The sequence below is a fragment of the Apteryx mantelli genome, chromosome 27 (genome assembly GCF_036417845.1).
Source record: "Apteryx mantelli isolate bAptMan1 chromosome 27, bAptMan1.hap1, whole genome shotgun sequence".
NCBI lineage: Eukaryota > Metazoa > Chordata > Aves > Apterygiformes > Apterygidae > Apteryx > Apteryx mantelli.
The window spans coordinates 3,849,011-3,873,392 of NC_090004.1; the positions used below are offsets into that span (position 1 = coordinate 3,849,011).

The window sequence follows — 24,382 nt, forward strand, 5'->3', positions numbered from 1 at the left end:
ACCAGCCGCTCGAGGCCGTGACTCGGTCAGGCGGCCCACGGGCCAGGTGGGGGCTGTGGGCCCCGTGGGCTGGCGTGTGCGCCCTGGGGGGGCTGTAAATACCCCGTCCCCGCCTGGGGGTGGCCCTGGCCGGGCAGGGACGCGGCAGGGGGGCCCCACTCCGATCTCGGCCATGAGCAAAGCGGCTCGGCCGGAGCCGGGGCAGCGCGGGGGCAGTGAGACGAGCAGCCCCGCACGCCAGCTCCGCCGGGCAGGGGGTGATGCTGCCCCGCGCGGGGCCCTGGATGACGGCTGAGTCCCCGATCTCGGGGGGGGGGGGCTCGATGCTGCGGGCATCGCCCGACTCGAGGCTCGCGGCCACGTCCCGAGCAAGCGCCTCCGCACGGGGCAGCCCCCCGCCCTCCTAGGGGCGGCCGGGCAATGAGGGCGCCTGGCCCTTTAAGAGGCGCCCCCCCACGCCGGCCCCCGCCTGCAGCGCCCGCGCCCGGCCGCACGGGGGCGCTGGCGGCCCCGGCCCGCCGGGTCCTCCGCCGGCCCGTCATGCGTCGCGCCCTTCCTCCGCCCCCCCTCCCCCCCCCCGCCATTGTGCCTGGGAGCGCGGCGCGCGCGCTGTGCCGCGTGACGCCCGGGGAGCGCGTGTGGGCGCGAGGCGGCGGGCCTAGGCCATAGACGCGGGCCGGAAGGAGAGGCGAGGGGGGTGGCTAGAGCGTCGCCCGAGCCAGGCAGCCGCCGCGGGCGAGTCGGAGTCCGCCAGGAAGCCGCGCCGCGCCCGCGCCCCGCCGCCCGGACAAAGCCGCCGCCGCCGCCCGGTGCCCCGCCCCCGCCCCGCCCCGCCAGCAGCCCCGCCGCGGAGCCATGTCGGCCAGCAGCCTCCTGGAGCAGGTAGGGCCTCGCCGCCGCCGCCCGGCCTTCCCCCCCCTCCCCCCCCCCCCAACCCCCGGCCTGGCCCGCTAGGCGAGGCCGCGGCTCGGGCCTAGCGGCGGAGGGGCGCGGGCGGGCGGCGGCGGCCTCTCCCCGCCTCAGGGCCTCGCCTCGTCGTGCGCGCGGGCCGCGGCGGGCCCGGCCGGGCTTCCCCCCCCCCCCCCCCCCCGCGCCGCCGCCGCCGCCGCGGCGGCTCCCCCTGACTCACCGCTCTCCTTCCTTCCCTCCCTCCCTCCCTCTCTCTCTCTCCATGCCGCGCCGCCGCGCCAGAGACCCAAGGGCCAAGGCAACAAAGGTGAGCGCCGGGGGGGCCCGGGGGCGGCGGGGCGGCGGGCGAGCGCGTATCCTGCGGGGAGGCAGCGCCTGGCGGCGGGGGAAAGGCCGGGAAGGGTCTGCGCCGGCCGTTGCTGGCTGTATCCTCGGCTCGCGGTGACCGAAGCGGCCTGGAAAAAATTATGAGCTGTGAAATCGGCCGTGGTTTCTGGAGCTGGGGAAACTTTCTGGTTAGCAGGACGTTAGTCTGTGCGCTGCTGAGCGCTCCCTCTCTCCGTTGGGCGAAGCGTGGTGTATTCCAAGGCGCCGGGGTGGTGTTGTGCTATAAGGTCCGCCTTTAAGTGCTTTAAATCGATGAATGCTCACGTTTGGGTTTATTTGCAGAGTTGTTTCTAATGCTGTAACTCTCTTTCTCAGTGCAAAATGGATCTGTGCATCAGAAGGATGGGTTAAATGATGATGACTTTGAACCCTACTTGAGCCCCCAGGCCAGGCCGGTGAGTAAGAGTGCCTGCTAACGGGCAGGACGTGCCAGAAGTCCCCTGACTTCCTGCTGCTCTCTAACTAAAGCAGATTTGGCATCATTTTTGTTCCCTGTCTCCCCTAATTGCGTTTAATGTTTGCCAGCTTTCTGTAGCAATGATGGTAACATTCAGTTTATCTGTATGTTTCTCTGGACAGAAACTACTGAACATTATTAGGTTGTGGGGTGTTAGGTGTAAATGTTTTAGTAACTTTTCTGGGTGTAAGGACTTCCTCCAGTTAGAATTCAGCTCATGTTTCAATGACAGAAATTAACAACTACCTTGAAGTTACCATTTCTGATCTTTCAGTTTTACTGTTATGACACAGCTTCCTTGCCTGTTTCTGGTTCTTTATACTGTGAGAGCAAATACACTGTATCGCATTGTGAAATTTCTTAGTAAAATGCAGTAAAGCTCTGGAGGCTTTTGGAGGATATTATCAAGGTTCTTATCTCTATCAAACTGAAAATGCACGTCATGGGGTTTTCTCTCTCTTTCACCAGAAACCCCACAGAACGCAGATACGATAAATGCTGTAAAGACTTTTTTAAAACTTTAATTAAAGTTGAGCTGGAGTTTGTGATTAGCTCCTGAAAGTCCCACTTCCAGATACTTTTCCTCTTAACTTTTTATTTAAGATTAGCTCCACCGTTAACTTTTTTTTATGAGCAGTAGAAGAGTGACACATAACAGATGGAGTTCAGCTGATTAGATATTACAAGTAAGCATTATAGATAAACATCTGTAGTAAGACTGGAGCACTTAGTTCATTCTGTTGGCTCCTTTTTTTTCCCCAGTTGTGATTAGTAAAAATAAGTTGTTCTCTTTTTTTCCCTTTCTATATTCTTTTCTGTTGTATCCGTTAGTCAACATATATATTTTTGGTAGTTGTGATACTTTTTTTTTTTTGACCCCCAAGAACAGGTTTCTGTCTCGGTTTAATTTTCAACAAGTGTGCTCCTACTTTGTGCTAAAAATATAAGACTAAATATTCTTCAAGGTCCTGCCAACTCTTCTGTAATCCTCAGAATTCAGCCTGTCCATTAAGAACACTTACTACATTTATCTCCCTAAAAAGCTACAAGCCTAGATTTGAATTGCATAGAGTGAGTGAGAGTGATTTGTTTCTTAGGTCTGGAATAAAACTAGCCATTTTCCTTGCTCTACTCATTTGATGGTGTTTTTTTCTGTCCCAGAAATTAATGTCACCAATTTCTGGGCTCCTTCTGAACATGGAAATATTTCATGCAGAGTATAGTTTTATTTAAATCTTCTAAATAGAGTGAATGTTATTATAATGTTAGAAGCAAAGTGTTGTTTTACTTTTTTTATTTTGTGCATTTGATAATAACTTTTAAATATTTAGCTTCTTCTCTTTGTGTGTGTCACAAACTGGTAAAAATACTAAAGAAATAAAAAGGAAAGAAAAAAAAAAGTGATTGGAGCATTCCCCAGGAGGTGCAGCAGGGATATTGCTCTAGAAATTCATCAAGAGTGAGGTAAAATGCTATGCTAACTTTGAACGAAACTTTAGGGTGACTTATCTCAGTTTCTCACTATGTTGTGTTACTTTTCTGCGCTCATCCATATTTTGACACTTCGTATAATAGAGAACAAAAACCCACGGTACAGTCTTGAGGTGACCATGGTGCTGCTGAGCCAATAAGCCAGGCTCCTGATACAAAACTATCAAAGATTACACCTCTTTTCTGTAGATGGGAGAGGGAATTACAGATGAGACTCTGAAAAATGAATTAAATGCAGCCAACTGCTGTAGAGTGATGGGAATGTTTTTGAAATTGCTTTCTGAGTTATCCACCCAAACGCTAGGTAACTAAGTCACAAGGTTTCATGGCTCTGAATTCAAGGGCTGCTATTTCAGGTGCGACTGTTACTAACTCGTCAGCTTAGTAAATTAGGTTACTGTATATTTTAAAGCTCAGATACACAGTAAGTGATTTTTAAACAGTTTAAAAAAAAACCAAAAAAACCAGCAACAATAACCGAGCCCAAACACCAGCTCTAGTCTGAAGTGGAGAGGTGCAGAGCAATAGTGAATTTGAGGAAATAACCGTGCAAAAAGTCTTAGTCATTGGAGAGAATTAAAAGCTGGTGAAGTTTTATTTGCATGCTAATCAGTAACTGTGTCAGTTGTGCGAGTGCAGCGTAGCAGAGCGAGGTAGCACGTTAGCAAAGTGTAGTTCTAGAAACTGAGGCAGGGAGCTAAGAGCAGTGGGCCTGTCTTCAGTATGCTTTGAACTGCTGGCTCTCAACTGTTAGTTAACTGGTGTGCTCCTTCTTTATTATGGGAGTATAGCTGGCGAATGTTCTACAGGTGGTACCTTAGTGCAGTCTGTATTAAGCTGGCTCTCGAAGTTGAACATATAACAGCATAGAAGAGGATTTAGAGGTGACAAGTGACCAGATTTTCATCTGACAGTGATGTGCTTTATGCACTTTGAGGGAGAAGTCTGCAAAGAGAAAACTCTGCTTCTCTGTGTGTTAGGTTCCGGTTTGAAGTGTAGGCTGCACGTGCATATTCCGTTAAAGGCAGTTTCCAGGAGAGTGTATTCAGTTACCCTCAAAATTGATGTTATACTTTGAAGATACTTTGGCTTAACTTTTTTTTTTTTTAAGCTCCTTTATTTGCATTACAAATTATCCTTTAGAGTCGATGTCACTCTTCATGCTGCCAACTTTTGAACAGATTGAGCCCTAAAGACTGTTCTGTTGGTTTGGGGTTTGCAGGACTGAGTTCCTGAATTACTAAAATTGTACCCTTGATAAGACTTAAGCTTGTTTTTTAATGTTTTTTTGCCCTTCTTATCTGGGAAAACAGAAAGGTTAGAGAGAGTGTGTCTGAGTTTTCCTGTATTGACTTACAAAGTAGCACAGAAGGCTTTTTAGTGTTTAATACAACAAAATAAACCTTGTCTCTGAAAACATTAGGTTGAATAATTCCTGTTAATTTTTGTAAATTTGGGGCTAGGTGTAACCTGTTGTTCCCACTTAACTCAGTGGGAGGTGGAGAGGCAGAACTGCTATTTCTGTAGGGTGCCAGAGCCATCTTGAGAGCCTCCATAGATTTCAATATGGCATGAAGTCCTTTGGGAGCTGCACTTGGCACATGAAAACATGATTCAACGAAAAATGGAGTAGAGTCTGCTGCAAGCCAAGCTTTTAAATGGGAACTGAACCTGACTTTCATCTCGTCTGCACTGGGTTGGCATGCAAGTCGCTATATAGCACTAGGGCTGTGCGCACACAGGTTCAAATTACTAGATGATAATGTCCATTAGTGTGGCTTTAACAACTCCCCGGAGGGAGCATTGGTTTGAATACAAAATGACAGATGTTTTTCATGTAAGAAAATCTTAGTGATGTCTGAGAGTTTCCTAATTGTAAAATTAGACATTTGTTTTCATAACCTAAAGGCTACTTGGATATTAAAAGGGAGACCAAAACGTGGAGCAGTTTTTCCCCTCCGAATCTGAAGCCTGCTTTCATGTGCTGTTGTTGCTGTGCTGTAAAAGGCTCCTATTGAAACACTATTCATTATTCCCCATTTTCCCAGTTATTTTTTAGTATGTGCTTGCAGCACTGGAGCAGTTTGTGTTTTGATGATGAGGTTTACGTCCCTGTTTGCTTGCAGGTTCTTGGAATGTTTTGAACTCTGAAATATTAAATTGTGCAGATAAAGCCATCTTCATGGATAATCAGTTTAAGGAAGTGACTTGCAATACAGGCAATTGGAGGCATTCATGGTTTTGGCAGTATACTTCCACTGGGCCTTTTTCTTGCGTATTCCACCTCCCTCTGCCTCCTTCCCCCAAAGCCTCTATCAAACAAACAGCAAAGTGAGGTTTGATACATACGTTACCCAGGCAAGAGAAACCCTCTTTTATATTAGATACTGAAAGTATGTTTTGTATGCTACATAAGATATTGATTTCGTAGCCTGAGCAGGAGCTCTGAGGCAGTTGAGCGTCCAGTCCCATATCGGGCATCAGGAACACAGTGCTTTCTCATCTTAGAGTGAGAAGCTTGTTCAGCCTTTGTGTTTAATCTTTCTGGCAATGAAACTGTTTTTAGAGTACTTCTAACAAAGGAGGCGTTTCAAGGCCAGGCCTGTTTATCTGCCCAGCCCTAAGGTAGGGAGGGGTGGGGCACGGGAAGTCTAAGATGGCTTTTATTCCTGGTCCCTTGAAATTTGTTCTGCTTATTCTAACTATTCAGTGCTTATTTTTATTTTGCAGAATAATGCATACACTGCAATGTCTGATTCCTACTTACCAAGCTACTACAGTCCATCCATTGGATTCTCCTACTCCTTAGGCGAAGCTGCCTGGTCTACGGGGGGTGATCCACCCATGCCCTACCTAACCTCTTATGGACAGCTGAGCAACGGGGAGCCTCACTTTCTCCCAGATGCGATGTTCGGGCAGCCAGGGGCCCTTGGCAGCACTCCGTTTCTCGGGCAGCATGGCTTTAACTTCTTTCCAAGTGGGATTGACTTTTCAGCTTGGGGGAATAACAGTTCTCAGGGACAATCCACTCAAAGCTCTGGATATAGTAGCAATTATGCTTATGCCCCTAGCTCGCTGGGTGGAGCCATGATTGATGGACAGTCTGCCTTTGCTAATGAGACTCTGAACAAGGCTCCTGGCATGAATACCATAGACCAAGGGATGGCAGCCCTGAAGCTGGGCAGCACAGATGTTGCAAGCAACGTCCCAAAAGTTGTTGGTTCAGCTGTTGGTAGCGGATCCATTACCAGTAATATTGTGGCATCTAACAGTTTGCCTCCGGCTACTATTGCTCCTCCGAAGCCAACGTCCTGGGCTGACATCGCTAGCAAACCGGCTAAGCAACAGCCCAAGCTGAAGACCAAGAACGGCATTGCAGGTTCAAGTCTTCCACCGCCTCCGATAAAACATAACATGGATATTGGAACTTGGGATAACAAAGGACCGGTGGCAAAAGCCCCTTCCCAGGCCTTAGTTCAGAATATTGGTCAGCAGCCAGCCCAGGTGTCCCCCCAACCGGTGGGTCAGCAGATCAATAACAGCCCACCAGTGGCCCAGGCCTCAACCGGGCAACAGCCACAGCCACTGCCCCCACCGCCACCGCAGCCGGCCCAGCTGCCTGTGCCACAGCAGGCGGCTCAGCCCACCCGCTGGGTTGCACCTCGTAACCGTGGCAATGGGTTTGGTCAAAATGGAGTGGATGGTAATGGAGTGGGACAGTCTCAAGCTAGTTCTGGTTCTGCTCCTTCAGAACCGCACCCAGTGTTGGAGAAGTTGAGATCTATCAACAACTACAATCCCAAGGATTTTGACTGGAACCCAAAACATGGCCGGGTTTTCATCATTAAGAGTTACTCTGAGGACGATATCCACCGTTCCATTAAATATAACATCTGGTGCAGTACAGAGCATGGCAACAAGAGACTGGATGCTGCCTATCGCTCCATGAACGGGAAAGGCCCCGTTTACTTACTGTTCAGTGTCAATGGTAGTGGTCACTTCTGCGGAGTAGCAGAAATGAAATCTGCTGTGGACTATAATACGTGTGCGGGTGTGTGGTCCCAGGACAAGTGGAAGGGACGTTTTGATGTCAGGTGGATTTTTGTGAAGGACGTTCCCAACAGCCAGCTGCGGCACATCCGCCTAGAGAACAACGAGAATAAACCAGTGACCAACTCCAGGGACACTCAGGAGGTGCCTCTGGAAAAGGCTAAGCAGGTGTTGAAAATCATTGCCACCTACAAGCACACCACCTCCATCTTTGATGACTTCTCACACTATGAGAAACGCCAAGAGGAGGAGGAAAATGTTAAAAAGGTAAATTGTTTGTCTATCTTGGTGAAGTGCTGCGGGGCAGGAGCTGGAGGAGGGCTACCTTGCAATGGGCTAAATCAGTAGCCTGAAAGCAGGGGGTTGTGAACAAGCTTGGTAGGCAGCACTTTGCTTCTTGGCTAGCTGTGTGCTTCCGGGCGAGTGGGTGCTAGTGTCCCGGCAGGGCTGTGTGCGGAAGCTTGCACAGACCCTGCCTGTAATCAGCTGCCCTTCAGGTGCTGTAAATCTCAAACTTCCCTGAGTACCGTGTTCACCAGACAGATTGAAATTTATTTTTACACTGTTGTCAGCACTTGGATAAGAATGGTGCAAAGTAAGAGACTGGTGGGGGCTTTTGGGGATTTTCAGAAAACAGAGCCGGGTCTTTGAAAGGCCGTTTGATCCACCCCCTACCTAAAGTGGGATCAGCATGACAGCTGCTCCGCACCACTTGTAAAACCTTCAGCGATGGCAGTTCCTGTCCCTCCCCAGGCCATCTATTCCTATGCTTAATTATCCTTCCTGTTAGAAGGCTTTGTCTAATGCCCAACCTAAATCTCCCTTGCTGCAATTTAAGTCTGTGACTACTTGTCCTCCCTCCTGTGGACACAGAGCAGGTCATTCTGTTCCTCTTGGCAGCGAGCTCTTATATATTTGAAGCAGGTAGGCTGGACCCTCTGCTAGCGCTGCCCGGCACTGCGTAGCGCGGCGTGTGAGCTGCACCGATTGCCGTCCTGCAACTGCACTGTCTTGCCACTTGGGTCCATCAGCTCGAAGCCTGCTGTGATCATTGGTTTAACTAGAGGAGTGCACTTTTCAAAGCATTCTTTGTAGCAAATTGAAAATTCTGCCCAAACTCTGGAATTAATAAGAAATTCGGTGACCTGTGGGCCTTGAATTTTTGGGGGGATGCAGCTGTGTGCTAAATTCACCTGTAGCTGACCTTCTCCACAACAGGGATCTTGCTTGTATTCGATCAAAACAGTAATTACAAATTAGCATTAGCACAGCTTTCTGGTGGTTTGCCAAGTTTTCCAAGGGTCTCTTTAAGTCTCAGCAACAGGGAATTTTCCACCCAATAGCTGAAGAACTTAATCAGAAGCTGCAGCCTGCTTACCGTGACAGTGAACACAATTTTTAATTTTTTGATATGTATCTTAGTGTTGTCTGTGTTAATGTTATCACTGGTGTACAAAGATAGTCACGTTTTGCAACTGATACTCTGGCATGTATAATGCTTGAAGAAAATGTGAAAGGGAGGCATGGAGATGAAAATTTCCTTAATTTTATGTGTAGAGCTGGCTTGATTTATTTTTTTGTGAGAACCTGAATGTTCATGTGAATTCCCATCCCAGAAGTTTTTCACTTGCTATCCAGGCTGTATTGAAGTGGTAATTGGGTAGTAATAGAGACTTCAAATACAATTAGAAATCATTATTAATTACAGGACATCTTAGGAAGTGCAACTTCTGTGCTCCATATTTGACTTGTTGGGAGCAACAGGATTTGCAGTGTGAGAAAGGGACAGATCTTGGCGCAATAGGAGTGTGCAGAGGATGGGTGAGAAAAGTTCCCAGAGGGCAAGTAGAGAGTGGGTAGAGGGAAAGAGTAATACTGGGTAAACGTAAATGGGTAGAAGGAAGAGCAGATGAGTGGGAAAGGCCAGAGGAAAAGGTGACAGATGGATGGTCTCTCTCTTGCAGGGAAGCTTCCGTATTTACAAATGTTTGTAATATCTGAAAATTGGTAAGATAGTAAAAATGTGACTTAACAATTGTCTTATATTAAAAAAAAAGTAAAACATCTTTCCTCATTTTTCAATTGTATTTTGTAATCTCCTCCCCTGCTTTCTTCAATTTCTTTGAGATGTGTTAGCATATAAAGGTCAAAAGTAGAAATAGTAGCTGACAGACGTTTAGTGCACCAGAGCCTTCTTTCTAAATGATGTTTGAGTTGATTCAGTGTGACACTCGAGCGCCAAAGCAGTTGATTAGGAAAACATTTATTCTTTCAAAGGAAACTTAGTCATATGTCTCTGGAATTCATAGGCAAGGAAGGATTCCTGTAGATATAAAACTGATGTTTGCTTTTTACTATTGACTCAGTCTTTGTTATAATTCTGGGCCCCTGCCCTGTAACATCCGGTGTGGAGGAAGTGACTGGTCTTTCTTTCAGCAACAGCTTGACCTCTTAGACTGTGAAGATGCTTGAGGTTTCTGTAACGGCTGTTTCAGGGCTTCATTGAGAAGCGATAGTTTTTGCTCGAGGAGGGCTTTCTGGGATTTAGTCCTGCTGGGCTTTCACGGAGTGAACGCTGATGGTTACCTTGGGATTGTAATTGGCAAAAACAAGCCATGTAACGCCTGCCTTGAAGCATCTCAGTTGGTCACCTGAAAAAAATTCACAAACCAGAGTTGGGGCACCGAAAGGTTAAAATGCTGCTCTGGCAGCAGTTAATGGCGCAGGCTCCCTGCCTGTGGTCTGTCAAGCTCCTTTTATGTTGGGGAAATCCTATTGCTACAAGCTCTTTGTCTCTGCCACCAGTCTTTGGATGAGGGTGATATGTTAATGTTCTGCATTCTTGTTCCTTGAAGCTTAAATGTCTCAAGGTTTGGCTTGTTTTGAACCTCTAGCAAGCTAGGATTGTTTCATTTGGCTCCGAACTTGCCTAAACCTTTGTCTGATTTGCAGCTTTATTCCTGCTTGCTACCCGAACAGATGGACAAGCTCTTGTGAAAGTCTGGGAACTCTTGAATATTCTTTTACGCTTCTTGCTGTTAGAATCATTTCTTTAGAATTCTTTAAAATAGTTCCAAGAAATCATAGGAAAAATGCTTTGGTTAGTGTTTATGCCCTTTGGCCAGCGAAGGGAAGTTAATAGGTTCAGGTTGAAAACGTCGAAATCATGCGCTTGGTTGTCCTTTACTGTTGCCTCTGCCCTTCCACATTCTTGTCCTCAGAGGCTCATCTCCGTTTCTTGGAAGTTTCTCATTTTGCATTACTAATCTTTTAAGGTTTGGATGTTCTCTTAGCCAAAACCGATGAAGTGATTGCCAGTACAATGTTACCTGAGCTAGCTTAGATCTGTCAAAGGTTTCAAGAAGTTGCTCTTGAGGTAAAGCATGTCACCAGCTTCTTCCATGTGAAGATTGCTTTTTCTTAATTAAAAAACCAGACCATAATAGCACATCTCTATTTCTAGGAATGTTGCACTGACCTCAGTGTAAAAGTCTTAGCAGAATCTGCTCAGATCTCCATCTTGCATGTGAAAGGTAACATCTTGTGTTTTCTTTTCTGAAAAACAAAGTAGGTAAAAACTTGCACTCTAAAGGGAGCTTGTCTTGGTTCTTTCTCTCTCCCATTGCCTTGCCAGGGCTTGTGGTACTTGGCTTCTTGCAGGCCCCAGGGATTTTAGGAAGGGCTTTGCATGAAAACCAGTCCTGGCCTGTCCCTTTTTGGGGGCCAGAGCGGTCAGTGGTCATGTTTGCTTTGCGGTTGATAAGAGATACTTTGCACAGGGACTTAGGTGGGTACTGAGTCAAGATGAGCTGTGCGGGATTGATTTGCATGCTGAGGTGTACCAGCCTGAAAATAGAAATGTGTGATTTGCCAGATTGGAACTATTAGTTCCTGAAATGTGCTGCATTGTGTCTCGGTTGACGCTGTCTGCTGGTTAAAGGAGTATTAATAGTGGTAAGTGTTGCTGCCCCCTTAGAAGGTGCGATTTAAGGAAAAACAAAGTGGCGTCATATGAGCCTGTTTCAAACTAACAGGCTGTTGCATAGTCACTGTTAAAAGGGAACGATTTCTGCTGTATTTTGCGGAGTTGTGGGGTTTTGTCTTTAAAGTTTGTAGTCTCTGGGAGGAGAGAGCATACTTCTAAAGAGTGGAATAGCACTTCTTTCTTCCTCTGTTACCACCGTCCTGGCTAATGCTGCGTTTGCTTTTGGTTTTACCACATTCAGCAGGATAATGTTTCTGACTGTAGATGAAACAAAGATTTGGTTCCTGGATATTGCATCCCTAGGCAAAACCAAGCATTTCCTATGATAGTAAGGGAATAGTGCTTGCACTTGCACGGTCCCTTTCATCCAGTGATTCCAAGGCTATTTGCTCTCTTTCTGCTCCAAATACTAGCCGTAGAGAAGTTGATTGATGGACCAGGACAGAATTTCCTTGCTGTGAATACCCCTTCTGTAACACACATCTTTCAGTTTAGTTCCAGGTCTTCTAAATCGTCTATGTGTGAGTCCATGCTCATATGTTTGTCGTAGTTCGGGAATAGAGGAAACATAAACCATACTGCTTGTCCTAGTAGCTTGTTACTGGTGGTTTGATGTATGCCGTGCTTTGTGCTTAGGATACCTTTAAGCCAGCACTGTGAAGCACTTATGATGTTCACATGTATTTTTGGTTATATTCTAGCTCTGTTTAAACGCAGTAGAAAGGGGGGGGGGGAAGGTTTAGATTTTGCTCTAATCAGTGTTTTCTGCTGCAGGGCAGGGGAGTGCATTTCCTCATCAGTAAAACAGGAGTAGCTGGAAGCCATTTCACTGCAACTAAAGTGGAAGTTGAGTGGTAAAAAAGGAAGCCCGTTCCAGTTTCTCATGGCTGAGCCTTAGCGTTAATATCTTGTTAGCAGTCTTTTCTGAATAATGTTGTTTAAAGAAGTCAACTCACTGCTTTTGAAGTTGGTCTCTAGGCGCTGTCAAGATGAGTAGTTTTAAATTTGTTTCATGAGGACTGGTAATCGGATTTGGAGCCTTTCATCTCTAGGTCACTGGGTCAAATGCAGCGCAGGCTGCAAGCGAGGAGAAGCTATTGCACCTCTTGCAGGTATGGCCCTGAGTGAAGGCAGTTTCTTTAAGGTCCTTTTCTTGTGAACTTGTTACCAACTGCCTTGCTGGCTGCTTGGTGTGGGAAAAGCTTCTTGCCCCCCTGCCGTCCGCCTTCTGCTTCAGGGTGTTATCTTCACCTTGGCTGAGCGAATGCAGCCCCAAGCTGCAGAATACCTTCATCTGATACAGATATGGTAATGCATTCATTCATCTGAAATCGTTAGTATATTCATAATGTCTTAAAAAAACAACCTTCTTCCCTTCTCTAACAATTGAGTTGGAATTGTACGTGGGGTTGGCTAATTCCCTAGAAACAACGTGGAGATCTTGGTATGCAAGAAAGGCATGCATAAGACGTCCTCGGTGATGATATTTTTAAAGTGTTACGGCTAACTTGCTGACACTGAGGTTAATAGCCACTGACAGAGGTGTTGTATTTCAGGTTATCTGAATACAGCTATTTCTCCAGGAAAAGTAATTCTCCTTTGAAGCTGAGTGGTGGTCAGCCATTTTGTTTCCCGAAAGCACAGTGCATCGGGACGTGGGTAATGCTCTGTTGCCTGGATTTTCTATCCAGTGCAGAAGTACAACGGGTCACAAGACATGGCTTAAAGCTGATTAGGATCCTAGGAAAACTGCAGAAACGCATTGACACGCGTACCTTGTGTTCGTGCAACTGGACAAGGACAGCTTCACGCACGATGCTCCTTGTGTGTTTAAACCACACCGTATTTCGACAACAGCTTTTCGTCTGAAAGGCGTTGCTTTCTTTTTGTGTCTTCCGCAAAGTGTTATGTGACAGGTGTTCATCTAGGAGGCTTCTCTTTCCGTACTGGGTGATCAATTTAGCCGCAGCCGTTAGAACCCTCTCATTTTCCTGGATGTTGTTTGTACCTGGTAGTACTTGCACTTTCCTATGGCTTCATGAGTTAATAAACTGATTCCTCGGTGGTGCAAAACGCTGGATACTTGCCAACTAAAACAGTGCCACTCTGCTTTTACTGTAGCAAAGTTATCCAAGGAAGTCTCGGTTAACAAGGATTGTCATTATCCGAGCTGATCACTAGAATAGAGACTTGATTGTAGCTCTTTCCAGTGACTAGCTGCCCAGTGTGAGGCTTTTTAATTGACGTGTAAGTCATGTTATAGTGCATTTGAGCAGTTAATAATAAAGAATTTGGGTTCTGTAAGCTGTTCTTTGGAAGGAACTCGGAAATGAAGGTGGCATTTCTGGTTCCATACCATTAGAATTTTTTTTTATTAAAAGGACAGTGCTGAGCTGGTTTGGGTTAACTGCATAGCTATTTCTTGTAATGGAGAATCAGTGTAGAAAATTTAAGATAAAAACTGAACCTTGTCTAAGTAAACTAAAACTTTCTTGTGCTTCTAATCTTGAAATTAAAATATTATTTTAGTTTCCTTCCTTGTATTTATCTGTACAGATTGCTCCACTTTCTCAGCTCTACTACTTATGATTTGATGCCATCTCCTATAAAGTGATTTCAGAGAATTTCTTGTCATCGTTTGTAAGTCTTCAAGAAATCGTGAAGTCCTGATCGTCAACCTTATGTTCTCTTGCGAGCCATCCTGATTTTGGTTTCAGCTGATGCTCTTGAAGTGTTTAAAGAAAAAAATATATATAAAACTGTGTTCCAATGCATATTGCCACGTGTTCCCTTTCAAATATCAGTGAAATGAGGACACGCACAAAAGGCTATAGGAAATATTGTCTTTTTTACTTGAGCTTGTGGATTGAGTTCTTCTTGGTTAACAGAAGTAGGCAAATACATTCCCTCTTGTCCTTTCATTATATGGAGTATTGTGTTTTTTCTTGTGGCATAAAATACTCGTTCTGCCTTGTTTGGGGCTGAGGTAGTATTTTAGGCCTCAAACGCAAGAACATCTGCACTGGGTCAGATCATAAGTCCGTGTAGTCTAATATTGTATCTCTTGTGGCTGCTGGTGTCTGGGTGGAAGGAGGCAAACCGTGGGCCTGCACCGAAGGCAGCCTGCCCGCCCTGCAGACCAGATAGCGCGGACCATGGCTTTGATTCCAGCTTCCCCGGGCACTGAGCGCTCAGCCCTCACTCGCCGGGCCAGGGAAGGATCCGCAGTGAGAACTGCGTCTGCCTGTCTGCCTATAGCACTTGCTGCGTGGTATATGAGAAGGTGAGAGTCTTCCTCTCAGATTTCAAAGTGTTTGACCTGCAGATGTGGACATCTAGAGAGGTGCTGCTCGAGCATCCTTGCTCCCTTTTCTACATTAAAAAGCTCTGTGTGTGGCGAACAAAGTGGTCAGGAGCAAAGGCCTGTAAGGACAGTGCAAGCACGTGTTTAGACATCTCTGAAGGTTTTCCTAGCCTTTGACAATTTGTAGCTCAGGAATTTCTGGACCCAAAGGAGGCATTTCTGTGTTTAACAGCTCATGATTTCCCTTCTTGTCCAATATTTTGACATCATCTTTGAGCATCCACAGGATCCTGTGGCAACGAGTTCTACAGCTTAATTATGTGCTGTGTGACGAACCATCACCTTTGGTTTGTTTTGACTCTGCCACCCGCTAGCATCATGTGATGCCCCCTGGTTCTTGTGGTTCAGGAAGGGGTGGCGAGCACTTGATTTCAATGTACTCTCTTTGCCTGCTCAGCTTGTGCATCCCTTTTCAGTCACCTCTTTTCTAGGCTTGAGAGCTGTAGGTGGTGTTTCTGCAGATGGAAACCCTTCTGTACCTTTGATCAGCCTCATTGCTCTTCTCTGACTCTTTTCCAGTTTTTCTGCATCCCTGCAGAGATGGAGAGGAGCAGAGTTACAAGATAGAGGTGCAGCCTGGGTTTGTACAAAGGCGTGATGATGTTCTGTTCCAGATCGTGTTTACTTTTTTGATTGTAGGCATTTTCCTAGAATTATCCGTTGCAACCTTGAGCTCATGTTTCTGAATGTTAATGGCCAGTTTGGAGCCTGTCATCTTGTACATCAAGCTAGGACAGTGCTTTTCATGTGAGTCACTTGATTTATCTACAGTGAATTTGGTCTGCCTACTTGAATGTTCAGCTGCCTTTTCACACAAGGTCCTTCTGCATTTCTTCACAGTTGGCTGCTATTTTTGTTACCCTGAATAGCTTAGTATCATCAGTAAACTATCACTTTATTCACTCCCTTTTCTAGATCTTTTATGAATATGCTGAAACACAAATTCCAGTAAAGCTCTATAGGTCATCTGCATGCAAGAGTGTTCAGTCCTTAGCATTGCGCTTTTATGGTGTGGCAGAAACTAGAACAAATGCGTTATTAACTTTACAGCTGTGAGATTTTGAAATGTGAAAGTGGGGGTACTTCACTTTCCAAACAGTCGCGTGGTACAGGTTTTCTGGTGCTAATACTTTGTGTCTGAGCTATGATCTGTCATCTAAGAGAACCAAAGTCATAAAGCACAAGTCATGTGACGCACAGTGAGGATGAGCCCTAGTCCGTAGGGGAGGGAAGAAAAAAAAGCACCTTGCTGTATCTGGTGTAAGTCAAAACCGCGGCTCAGTGTTTGGAGGAGCCCTTGGTGAATGCTGTTAACTGTTCAGTGCTGTTCACTTCAACTTCCATGTTAACTACTCCCATTACTTTAATAACGCTGTTAGCTTTCTTTTCTGCATTATGAGGGAAAGCCAACTTCTTCCCTTACCTAACGGTGTCAAACCTGGACTGTGCAAAGGGGCTGCTGACCCCATCAGCGAGTTGGGCTGCAGAGACGAGTAGCTTTTTAGAGACTCTTGTTTCTGGGTTATGTCAGTTGTGGTGAATGGAAGAGAGCAGTCAGGTTTGCTGCTTGTACCCTTGCTTGCCCGCTGGTGAAGCTGAGTTTCTTGTAACTTTGCAGATGATTATGAGAGGAAGCTTGTAGCGAAGTCACTGAACTGGTGTTGGGAGCCTGCCTTTTTGGTTTTCCGAGCTGCAGCAAATGCCAAATATGGCAAACTACTCATCTCATCTAGTGGTAGGGAAGAATAAAGACTGGTATAAGGCAGGGAGGAATTTTTTCCTTCTCAGTGACGTGAGAAGAGACTTGTGCAATTGTACCTTGCTCGTGCACCAAAACCAGCAAGTCCAATTCCATTCCCTAGTGCGAGCCCAGTCATCCTAGCATGAAATGCCACTAGAAGTCTTCCCAGGCTGCTTTGCATTGCCCTTGGTTCTAAATATTCATAGTTGTTCTTAGCTTATTTGCTCTTCTGTTTCCTTCTCAAGTTTTACTCTACAGGACGGCGACTCTCTACAGGAGGGCAGTTATAAATGTTTGTGGGAATTGGTCTGCCTCCGTGCTATCAAATGTGATGTTTTAAGCAAGAAGATTGCATCAGTTTTGATGGTGCTTTGGAAGATTTTGGGGAACAGCAGTATGCCTACCAGTATGTGACAGCTAGGACCATCTCACTTGTGTAACAACCACTTCAGAAAGAAAGTCCCACTACTCTCCTGACGCTGTCTGTGTCCTTCTTATCCTTAACCCCAAACTGGTGGTTCTGACGTGGAAATGCAGTGTGTGATTTAAAATGAATGACCACTGTGGTGTTTATGTTCACAAATGTTAAGGCAAGTTTTGCTATGTTTTGGTTCTGCTTCAAAAATTGCGTCTTATTGTTCCTTATTTCTTCTGTCTGACTTCATCTCTCTCTGACTACATGGTGAAGCAACTGGTGTCTAGTAAAGCTGTGGTGTGCTCAGGTTTTAAGAGGAAACCAGAACTTCCTAACTGCCCAGCCATGCGTGCTCAGTGCGATGTTAGGACGTAGTCTGGTGCTTCCTTCTGCGTTCGGCGTTATTTGAGGATCCCCCTCCCTTTCTGTCCTGTCTCCCCGACTGGCAAATCTCAGTTGTGAAGTCTGCGCCTAGGCAGCCCCTGCAGTTCAGTTGTGTCCCTGTTTGGCTCGTGCTCTTATCAAATGATGCGAGTTTGCTCTTTGGGGGGCTTGCGTGGACGTTCGGTTTTGCTTCGCTAAGTTTTGATTCGGTTCTTAGTTGCAAAAGCAAGTCTTCCTTGCACTGACAAGGACTTTTTATTTGCATATCTTCTTTCTTGGTGCTAAGCTCTGTTATGCGAATAGGAGGTAGGATAAAGACTTCTAACTATAACCAGACTACTGTAACTGATGATTTTAAACAACGTGGAGCTAGTATCCCATCTCAGAGGTGGGACAGGCTGGAATGTAGCTTTTCGCTGTAGCTCTGCTGGCTTGCTAATGCTGACTGTAGGAAAACCTTGCGTTTGGTGTATAAGTCAGTTAAGACTTGAGGCTGTATGTGGAGCAGATAAGCATAACAAGAAAGCGATACTTCCTGTCCAACATTTGTGCTGACTTGTAACCATGCTTTAAGCTGATCTTGCTGGGAAAGCTGTGCTGGGTATGTTTGAGAAAACATCACTGGCAATGGACTGCTGCAACTTCTTATTTTGAAGGCAAGTCAGGAGTCTGCCTTGGACACACAGGCACATGGAAATCCTGACATGTTAGTTTGCTTTGCTAGGATTGCATCCAGCATGGAGCAGGAGTCATCCTTGAGAGGAGGGTTCAAAAAACAAAATGCCGTATGGTTGCAGCAAGCGCCGAGGGCTGAATTGTTCTGGCGAGCGAGGGCTGCAATCTCGGTGAGAGCTGCAGGTGCATTTCTTAAGGCTGGGTGTCTCGGCCCTTTGGGGAGTGATCCTGCCGTAGCGTAGACCACGCTCTAGTGTGGTTGTCCCCTGATGCTTGGAAAGCAATGTGTTTTGCTTGTAGGCCGGGGCAGTTTGAAACCAAGACTGTACTTTGTGGCCTGCCTAGTTTTTAGGCTACTGTGCTGTGCTCCCGATGAGACTGGACCAAATAAACCCCCGCTGTAGTTTATGTTGTGCAACTGGGAGTCATGTTCCTGGTTCTTCTGCAGGCTTTGATTAGTCTTTCATTTCTCTATCTGTAGTGTGGAAATAATGTCCTTGCCTTTGCCTTAGGAGTTATTAAGGCTGAATGTTGTTTGTTAATCAAGGTAAGAGCCTCTGAACAAACCCGTGGCGTTATCACCTATTGTCATCGTTTCTAGGTACAAACTCTGAGCTCTTTGAGTCTGTTGTTGTTGTTGGCTCCCCACAGTGCGACTAGATAAAGTAATCTCTCATCGGCCTTCTCCACTGGCTTGTTCGGTTGCTATTATCAGGACCTGGCTTGTGACATTGCTGCAACCCCCTGGGGACTGCAGTGACATGACTGAAGTGGATTAAGCAGGATGATTACAGAGGGCTTCTATTTACACAGGCCAACCTTGTCTGAGCTTGGTGCCTCTAAACACCGTGAGCCCGGAGACATGCTTGCAGTGATGTGTGGGTGTCAACACTTGATTTGAGCAATGGTATGCTTCTTTCTAGTCATCACCGTATCACTTTGCACTTCAGCCATTTCAGTGCTGCAGTGTTCTTAGCCCTCTGGTTGCTGAGGGATTTGATAGATGGGGACAACCGTCTGAGCCTGGTGTCTTTTTTTGTGCTCCTCCCCCTTGGATCAATAAGGCATGGCCCAGGTCTAATGAAAAATGCAGCTGAAGAGAATGTAACACTTTTTGACAGGATCTCTTTGCCCTCCAGGGACTGTATGCCGGAGCAAAGCACAAAACGCTCGTGTGTGCATGCAGATGCTAACTGCAGTGCCTTTTCCTGGCTTCCGCCTAGCTGTGTGGGCTCGAGCTTAACGCCGTCCCCGTGCCCTTGAGATCAAAGGAGGATGCACCAGGAAGGATGAGCATCTGCAACACTGTTAGCCTTTGCCATCAGTCCTGCTAGATGCATTTGCAACTGCTGTGACGTGGTGCTCACCTCTTACCCCACCAGTCCTGAGGACCAAGATGTTTTTTGTGGGATCTGCTGCAATCGGGGTGGCAGATTAGATGGTGTAAAAATCCCCTAGGCCCCGGTTTTACCCCACTTTCTTGCCCTCTAGGAGGGGGTGCAAGAGAGCAGCTGTGAAGCTGCCGACAGAAGAGCAAGCAAAGCAGTACTGAAATTGGTGGAGAGGAGGGAGCTGTTACTTCCCTCCCTTTGCCTAATGGCAGCAGTGTCCGCAGCGGGGTGCGCTAAACCGAGACCCCAGGCAGTCGGGCAGGTGCGGAGCAGAACTGCTGGCAGGCTGCCGAAACGTCTCCCGGGGTGGAGGCTCTGCCGTGTGCCATGCCCGGCTCTTGGCAGAGGGCAGGGCGGCGCTGCGTTGAAATAAGCCCCTCCGGAGCCCCGAGCAGGCGATTTCATGCTGCGTTTTTCTGTGACAAACTCCTGAAGATACTATTTGAGGCATTGATGGAGGGAAGTGGGTAGTGCTGCACTGATATCTCAAGGTTTTGTGCTGAATAGCTGAAGACTTAAACAGAGCACTTGGTTGAGAAAAATTGCACTCTAATCCACCCTGAAATTAAGATGTTCACTTCAGTCATGTCTCTGATCCCCTGATAGACTTGAGGGCAGTAGCACAACTATTCTAACCTCTCTTTGGAGGTGCTGTCTTCTGTTTTGACACCTTAGGATTTTGGGGGGGGGGTGTCATTTTTCCTGCTCCCTGCTTTTAACCATCTACTGGCCTGGGGAGCAGCTTCACCTTCACAGCAGGGGAAGGAGAAGAGCCTAATTAGGCCGGTGGCTGGGGTCCATCTGCTCAGCTAACTGGGTGAAGCGCTCAGCGGGGACTTCAGCCACCATCTGCAGGCCAGGCCAGGCCGCTCTCCGTCGCCACTGAAGGAGAAGGGGGCGGTTCGAAGGCTGCGTAGTCCTGGCAGCCGGCTCAACCCGTGTCTGCGTTTGGGAAGATGGAGGCATTAGCTCAGGCAGTTGCAGCTTCTTCCCGAAAGAATGCGTCATGTTGCCATCTGTCCTTGTTTAACGTAACATGCTGGCTGCCGAGCCAGGCAGCAGAGAGGGAACAGGGCTTGGCAACTTCGTTTTTGATTTGTGGCTTTCCCTGCAGCATTTGGTTTTCTTTATGCTCCAGACTAGTTTTGCTTTCCACCACGGTAGTTTTATTTGACTGTTGGGTGGTGGTGTTTTTTTTAGCAGCAAATGGCACCTGCAATAAATTTGGGCAGACTTAGGAGAGAGGGAGAGAATAAAATTGAATTATGTGGGGCAAATACTCTTGAAGAGAACATGTGCTTTAGGCTAATCCCCCTCCCTGGAGGGTGGTGTGTGCACTGTATCATACGGAGCTTTGTTTCCTTTTCCCTTGTGCGGAAGTGGAAGCGGAGGGTAACTAGGCACAAAGCAGTCGCCGCTTTCCAGCAACCGTTCAAGCTCGCGCGGAAGAGTCGGAGCTGAAGCGATCCTTGGGTCGTTGTATGCATGTGCCAAAGTCTGGGGGAACATATTGTTTCAAGCTGGATGCAAGGCCTCCCTTTTTGGGAAGGTTGCTAATAATAGCTGACTATACATGCTGTTAGTCCGGGATCGAAGCTTCTAGTAGACAAACTCTTGCCAGGTTTAGCAGTGGTGGCAAAGGACTCTACTTCTTCCAGGAACCCACGCGCTTCCCCCTGCCAGCGAGATGCCGAGGAGGAAGGGAAGGTGCGTTGGCACCGCGCTGCCTCTGATCGCCAGCCAGCGCATCGGCGCGGGCAGGCCCCATGGTTAAGTTATCACGAGGGCTGTGACGTGGGGCAGGGAGAGGCGGGCGGGCATCTCCGCCACTGCCCCGACGTGGGGGACGCGGCCCCGGGCAGACTCGCCGGGAAGTATCCTGAACCGATGCAGCCGGATTCGAGTTTATCAAAGCCTGACAGTAGCCCTTTTTTTTTTTTTTTTTTTTAAGTTAACTTGAGGAAAAACCCAGATTGTCTTGCAGGCACCTGGTGGAGGCACTGTTTTCCTGCGGAGGCGGGTATGGACTTGGCGTATCTCAGGGCTGCTTGTGGGTACTGACTTGGGGGATCAGCTCGCTCCAGTGCTGAGCATGTGAACCACAGCCAAAATGTTCTAGTGCGCTTCATGCAAGAGATTGCAGGGACTTGCCTGCGCTTGGAGGAGATGCAGTTAAGAGGCAGGGAGGAGCATCAGCGAGAGCCCTTTAGCTGTTGACAGGTTTTATTTTTGAGGTGGTGTCGTATGATCTGGAAACGATGCTCTCAATGTGGGCTGGGCAGCGTTTCTTAACCCTTCGGGAGAGTCTGGACCCGCTTCTGTGCAAAGCTGCTGGGTTTTGCTTGGGTTTAACAGAGAAGACACGATGCAGCGTGTGGTATTTAGCGTAGGAGATTATATAATAACCCTTGATCTCTGGGGATATTTGGTGCTGCGCTGCCTGTCAGTTTTCAGCATGGTGTAAATGCTTGTCTGGACAGTGCATCCCTGCAGATGTTGAAAGATAGATGGGATGCGAATGAATAAAGAGGATGGTTTCAGCAGTTAGGTGGGAAATCACTGTGGCGCTGGTCCCTGGGAGACCTGTGAACCTGTTGATTTTGGGGGTGAGATGCCATCAATAGGTTTCAGAGTTAGCAATGCGGTTTTGCTCCGAGGAATGGAGCTGCTGGTAGCTGTGGGCCGTTTCAGGTGCTCAGCACACTGAAGCCGACGTAACTGCTCCATAGGTTTGAACTGCAGCTTGCTTTGAGTTTGCGGGGAGCCGGCGCTCGTTTTGGTCCGGCAGGCAGCTGGAGAGAGGCAGCGCCATGCCGAGGGCCCCCGCATCCTGCTCTCGCTTCCCCTCTCCTCCTCCTCCCCGCTCTGCATGCCCTGATCCTGCACAGCACAGGGATTCCTGCTGCAAAAGGGCCTGGTGTCACTCGCTTCTGGTTTCCAGGCCATCGGTGCACCCGGGAGGGAGCTTGTGGGTGCCGCAGAGCAGCGCCTGGAAGTTGGGAGCCTCGTTTTGTCCCCCCGCTACTCCCAATCCTCACTGCTTGGAGCTGCAAACTGCAGCAGCGACCTAGACTAGCTTTTTTTTCCCCTTTTTCACCAATTCTTCCTTGGTTCATCCTTTACTTTTTTTTTTTTCCTTCCCTTCTGTTTATCTTTGTGCTGTTAACCTCTAGCTTGGAGAATCTCGGCGATGTCTGTTTGGGGAGACCCTGTAATGCTGATCATCCTTGGTGCCCGAAAGATGTTGCTGTGAGCGAGGAGGGAGGAAGGGGAGGGAGGTGGAGTTGTGGTAGCAGCGGCCCTCCTGGAGGGGAAACGCGATGGGCTGCTAGACCCAAGTGACGTGGTGCAATACGTAGTCGCGTCGGCCGTAAGCAGCTGCGGCGCCTCCTTTTGCGAGCAGAAAGACCGTTTCTCAGACTTGCCTTGCTCACGTGGGACGGGCCTTCTGTCCCGGACTCCGCGTGTTGAAATGCTGATGCGCGAAACGGGTGAATACAATTGCATTGCCGCTTGGCTGGGGTAGTTTTGCAAGAGCTGCTCTAAGCTAACGTGGTGTTCTTTGTTTTGTTTTGTTTTTTCTTTTGCAGGAACGCCAAGGCCGTGTCAAGTAAAAGGCCATCCCTCCCACAGAGACTGCAGCAGAGATTGCATCCCAGCTATCTTTCAGAGAGCGAGAGAGAGAGAGAAAGAAAGAGAGAAAGAAAGAAGAGCAAAAATATCCCAGAGAGAATTAGGACTTTTTTTTTCTTAATTTCATTGACTTCAAAAAGACTCTTACAAACTTGCAGTTTAAAAAAAAAAAAGTATTGGAATTTCACAAAAGACATAGGACTTAAAATAAAAAAAAATACAAAAACAACAAAAAAAATCCCTTCTAGATAGAGTATAGGTAAAAACTGTCCCCTTTCTTTTGGCTTTGGTTGTGATTTCAGAGCATACGCTTTGTTTTTTGTCTTTTTACTATGTTTTTTCGGATTTTAAAGTCCGTAAGTGGCATATGCCTTTTTTTCTCTAATTTTTAAACCCCGCCGCTTCCCTTCCTTCCACCCCCTTGCGCCTCCTTCCCCTGGTTTTGACATTTGCACTTGGAACACCGAGTTGTAACATCCACCACAGAAAGTGGAGTAACTATTTTCTTTTTTTTTCTTCCCCCTGGACTGGAAGAAGAGGAATTCTACGAGGAATGTGGGGTTTTGGCCTAAGAAGAATTGAACAGAAATTGTCCACAAGGTTGTGTCTAAAGGTGGTTCATTTTTCTCTGACCCTTTGTTACTCAAAAGTCAAGTACTAGGAGTCCTAAGAAATGTTCTGTTCTTGTGCATTATACGGATTACAGATTAAGTCTGGATTAATTTGGTTTGAAAGCTGAGAACAGCGGTAAAAACTTGTTTTGTTTACAGGAAAATGAATTCTGGGCAAAAAGAAATATTGTAAAATGTGTAGTGAATATGTTTCTTCAGTTTCTTGTTAAGCCAATGAGGAATGGGCGTTGCCTTTCTTTTCACCATTAATCACTTCTCAATAATAAACGTGAGATCCTGTTGAGCATCACTGGTGTCTGCCGCTCGGTTTTGGGTGCTGCCCCGCGTGGGCTCTCGCTTAGAGTAGCACGGGGTGGGGACAGCAGCTTGGGGCAGCCGTCCCGGCCTCTGCTTGCGTCCCTGTTTGCTCTGGGAGATGTCCGGCGCCGGGGGCGGCTTCGCTTGGGAGACGGAGCCCTGGACTCTGAGCCTCCTGCCTCGGCGCAGTGGCTGTAGTGAGCTGTCATAGCGGGAGACCTGGCGTCCGGCATGGGATAACCTTGGTCCCGGGAAGGTATTTTTCTTCCCTGATAGGTTTCCAAAAGGCAGCGTGCCGGTCTCCCGGGGGTGAGCCGGGGCGAGGAGCGAGGGCTGCAGCTAGTGCGGGCGCATCACCGTGCGCCTGGGGCTGCGGATCGGGGCGAAGCGCCGTCGCAGCTGCGCCGATGCCTCCGTTCTCGCGTGCTCTCTGCCTGCCTGCGGCTCCGCTGGCGCGAGATGGGCCGCATCCAGCTCATCTTGCTATTTAGGATTCGTTCCCATGTCATGGGTAAATTGGAGATTAACCAGCAGCTTTTCAGGGTGCATGAAATAGACACCCACTTGCAGA

General features: G+C 47.6%; 1 protein-coding gene across 3 annotated transcripts; it reads left to right on the plus strand.

The window, feature by feature from the left end:
* Positions 1-811: 811 nt before the first annotated feature.
* YTHDF2 (YTH N6-methyladenosine RNA binding protein F2) lies at positions 812-23,803 on the plus strand. 3 transcript variants are annotated; one of them, XM_067311494.1, is made up of 5 exons: positions 812-882; positions 1,192-1,216; positions 1,612-1,691; positions 5,975-7,561; positions 22,840-23,803. In XM_067311494.1, the coding sequence occupies exons 1-5, from the start codon at positions 856-858 to the stop codon at positions 22,861-22,863; spliced, it is 1,743 nt and encodes a 580-aa protein (XP_067167595.1). In that variant the 5' UTR covers positions 812-855; the 3' UTR covers positions 22,864-23,803. The 3 variants fall into 3 exon arrangements, with proteins under 3 accessions (XP_067167595.1, XP_067167597.1, XP_067167596.1); XM_067311496.1 differs by lacking the exon at positions 1,192-1,216 and having other exon boundaries at positions 825-882; XM_067311495.1 differs by lacking the exons at positions 812-882; positions 1,192-1,216; positions 1,612-1,691 and adding an exon at positions 3,153-3,217.
* Positions 23,804-24,382: the final 579 nt, after the last annotated feature.

Excerpts from the sequence above, each read along its gene's own strand:
- YTHDF2 (XM_067311494.1), top strand. The coding sequence starts at position 856 with ATGTCGGCCAGCAGCCTCCTGGAGCAG. Across the intron at positions 1,217-1,611 it reads CAAGGGCCAAGGCAACAAAG|TGCAAAATGGATCTGTGCAT; the intron begins GTGAGCGCCGGG and ends TCTCTTTCTCAG. Across the intron at positions 7,562-22,839 it reads AGGAGGAAAATGTTAAAAAG|GAACGCCAAGGCCGTGTCAA; the intron begins GTAAATTGTTTG and ends TTTCTTTTGCAG.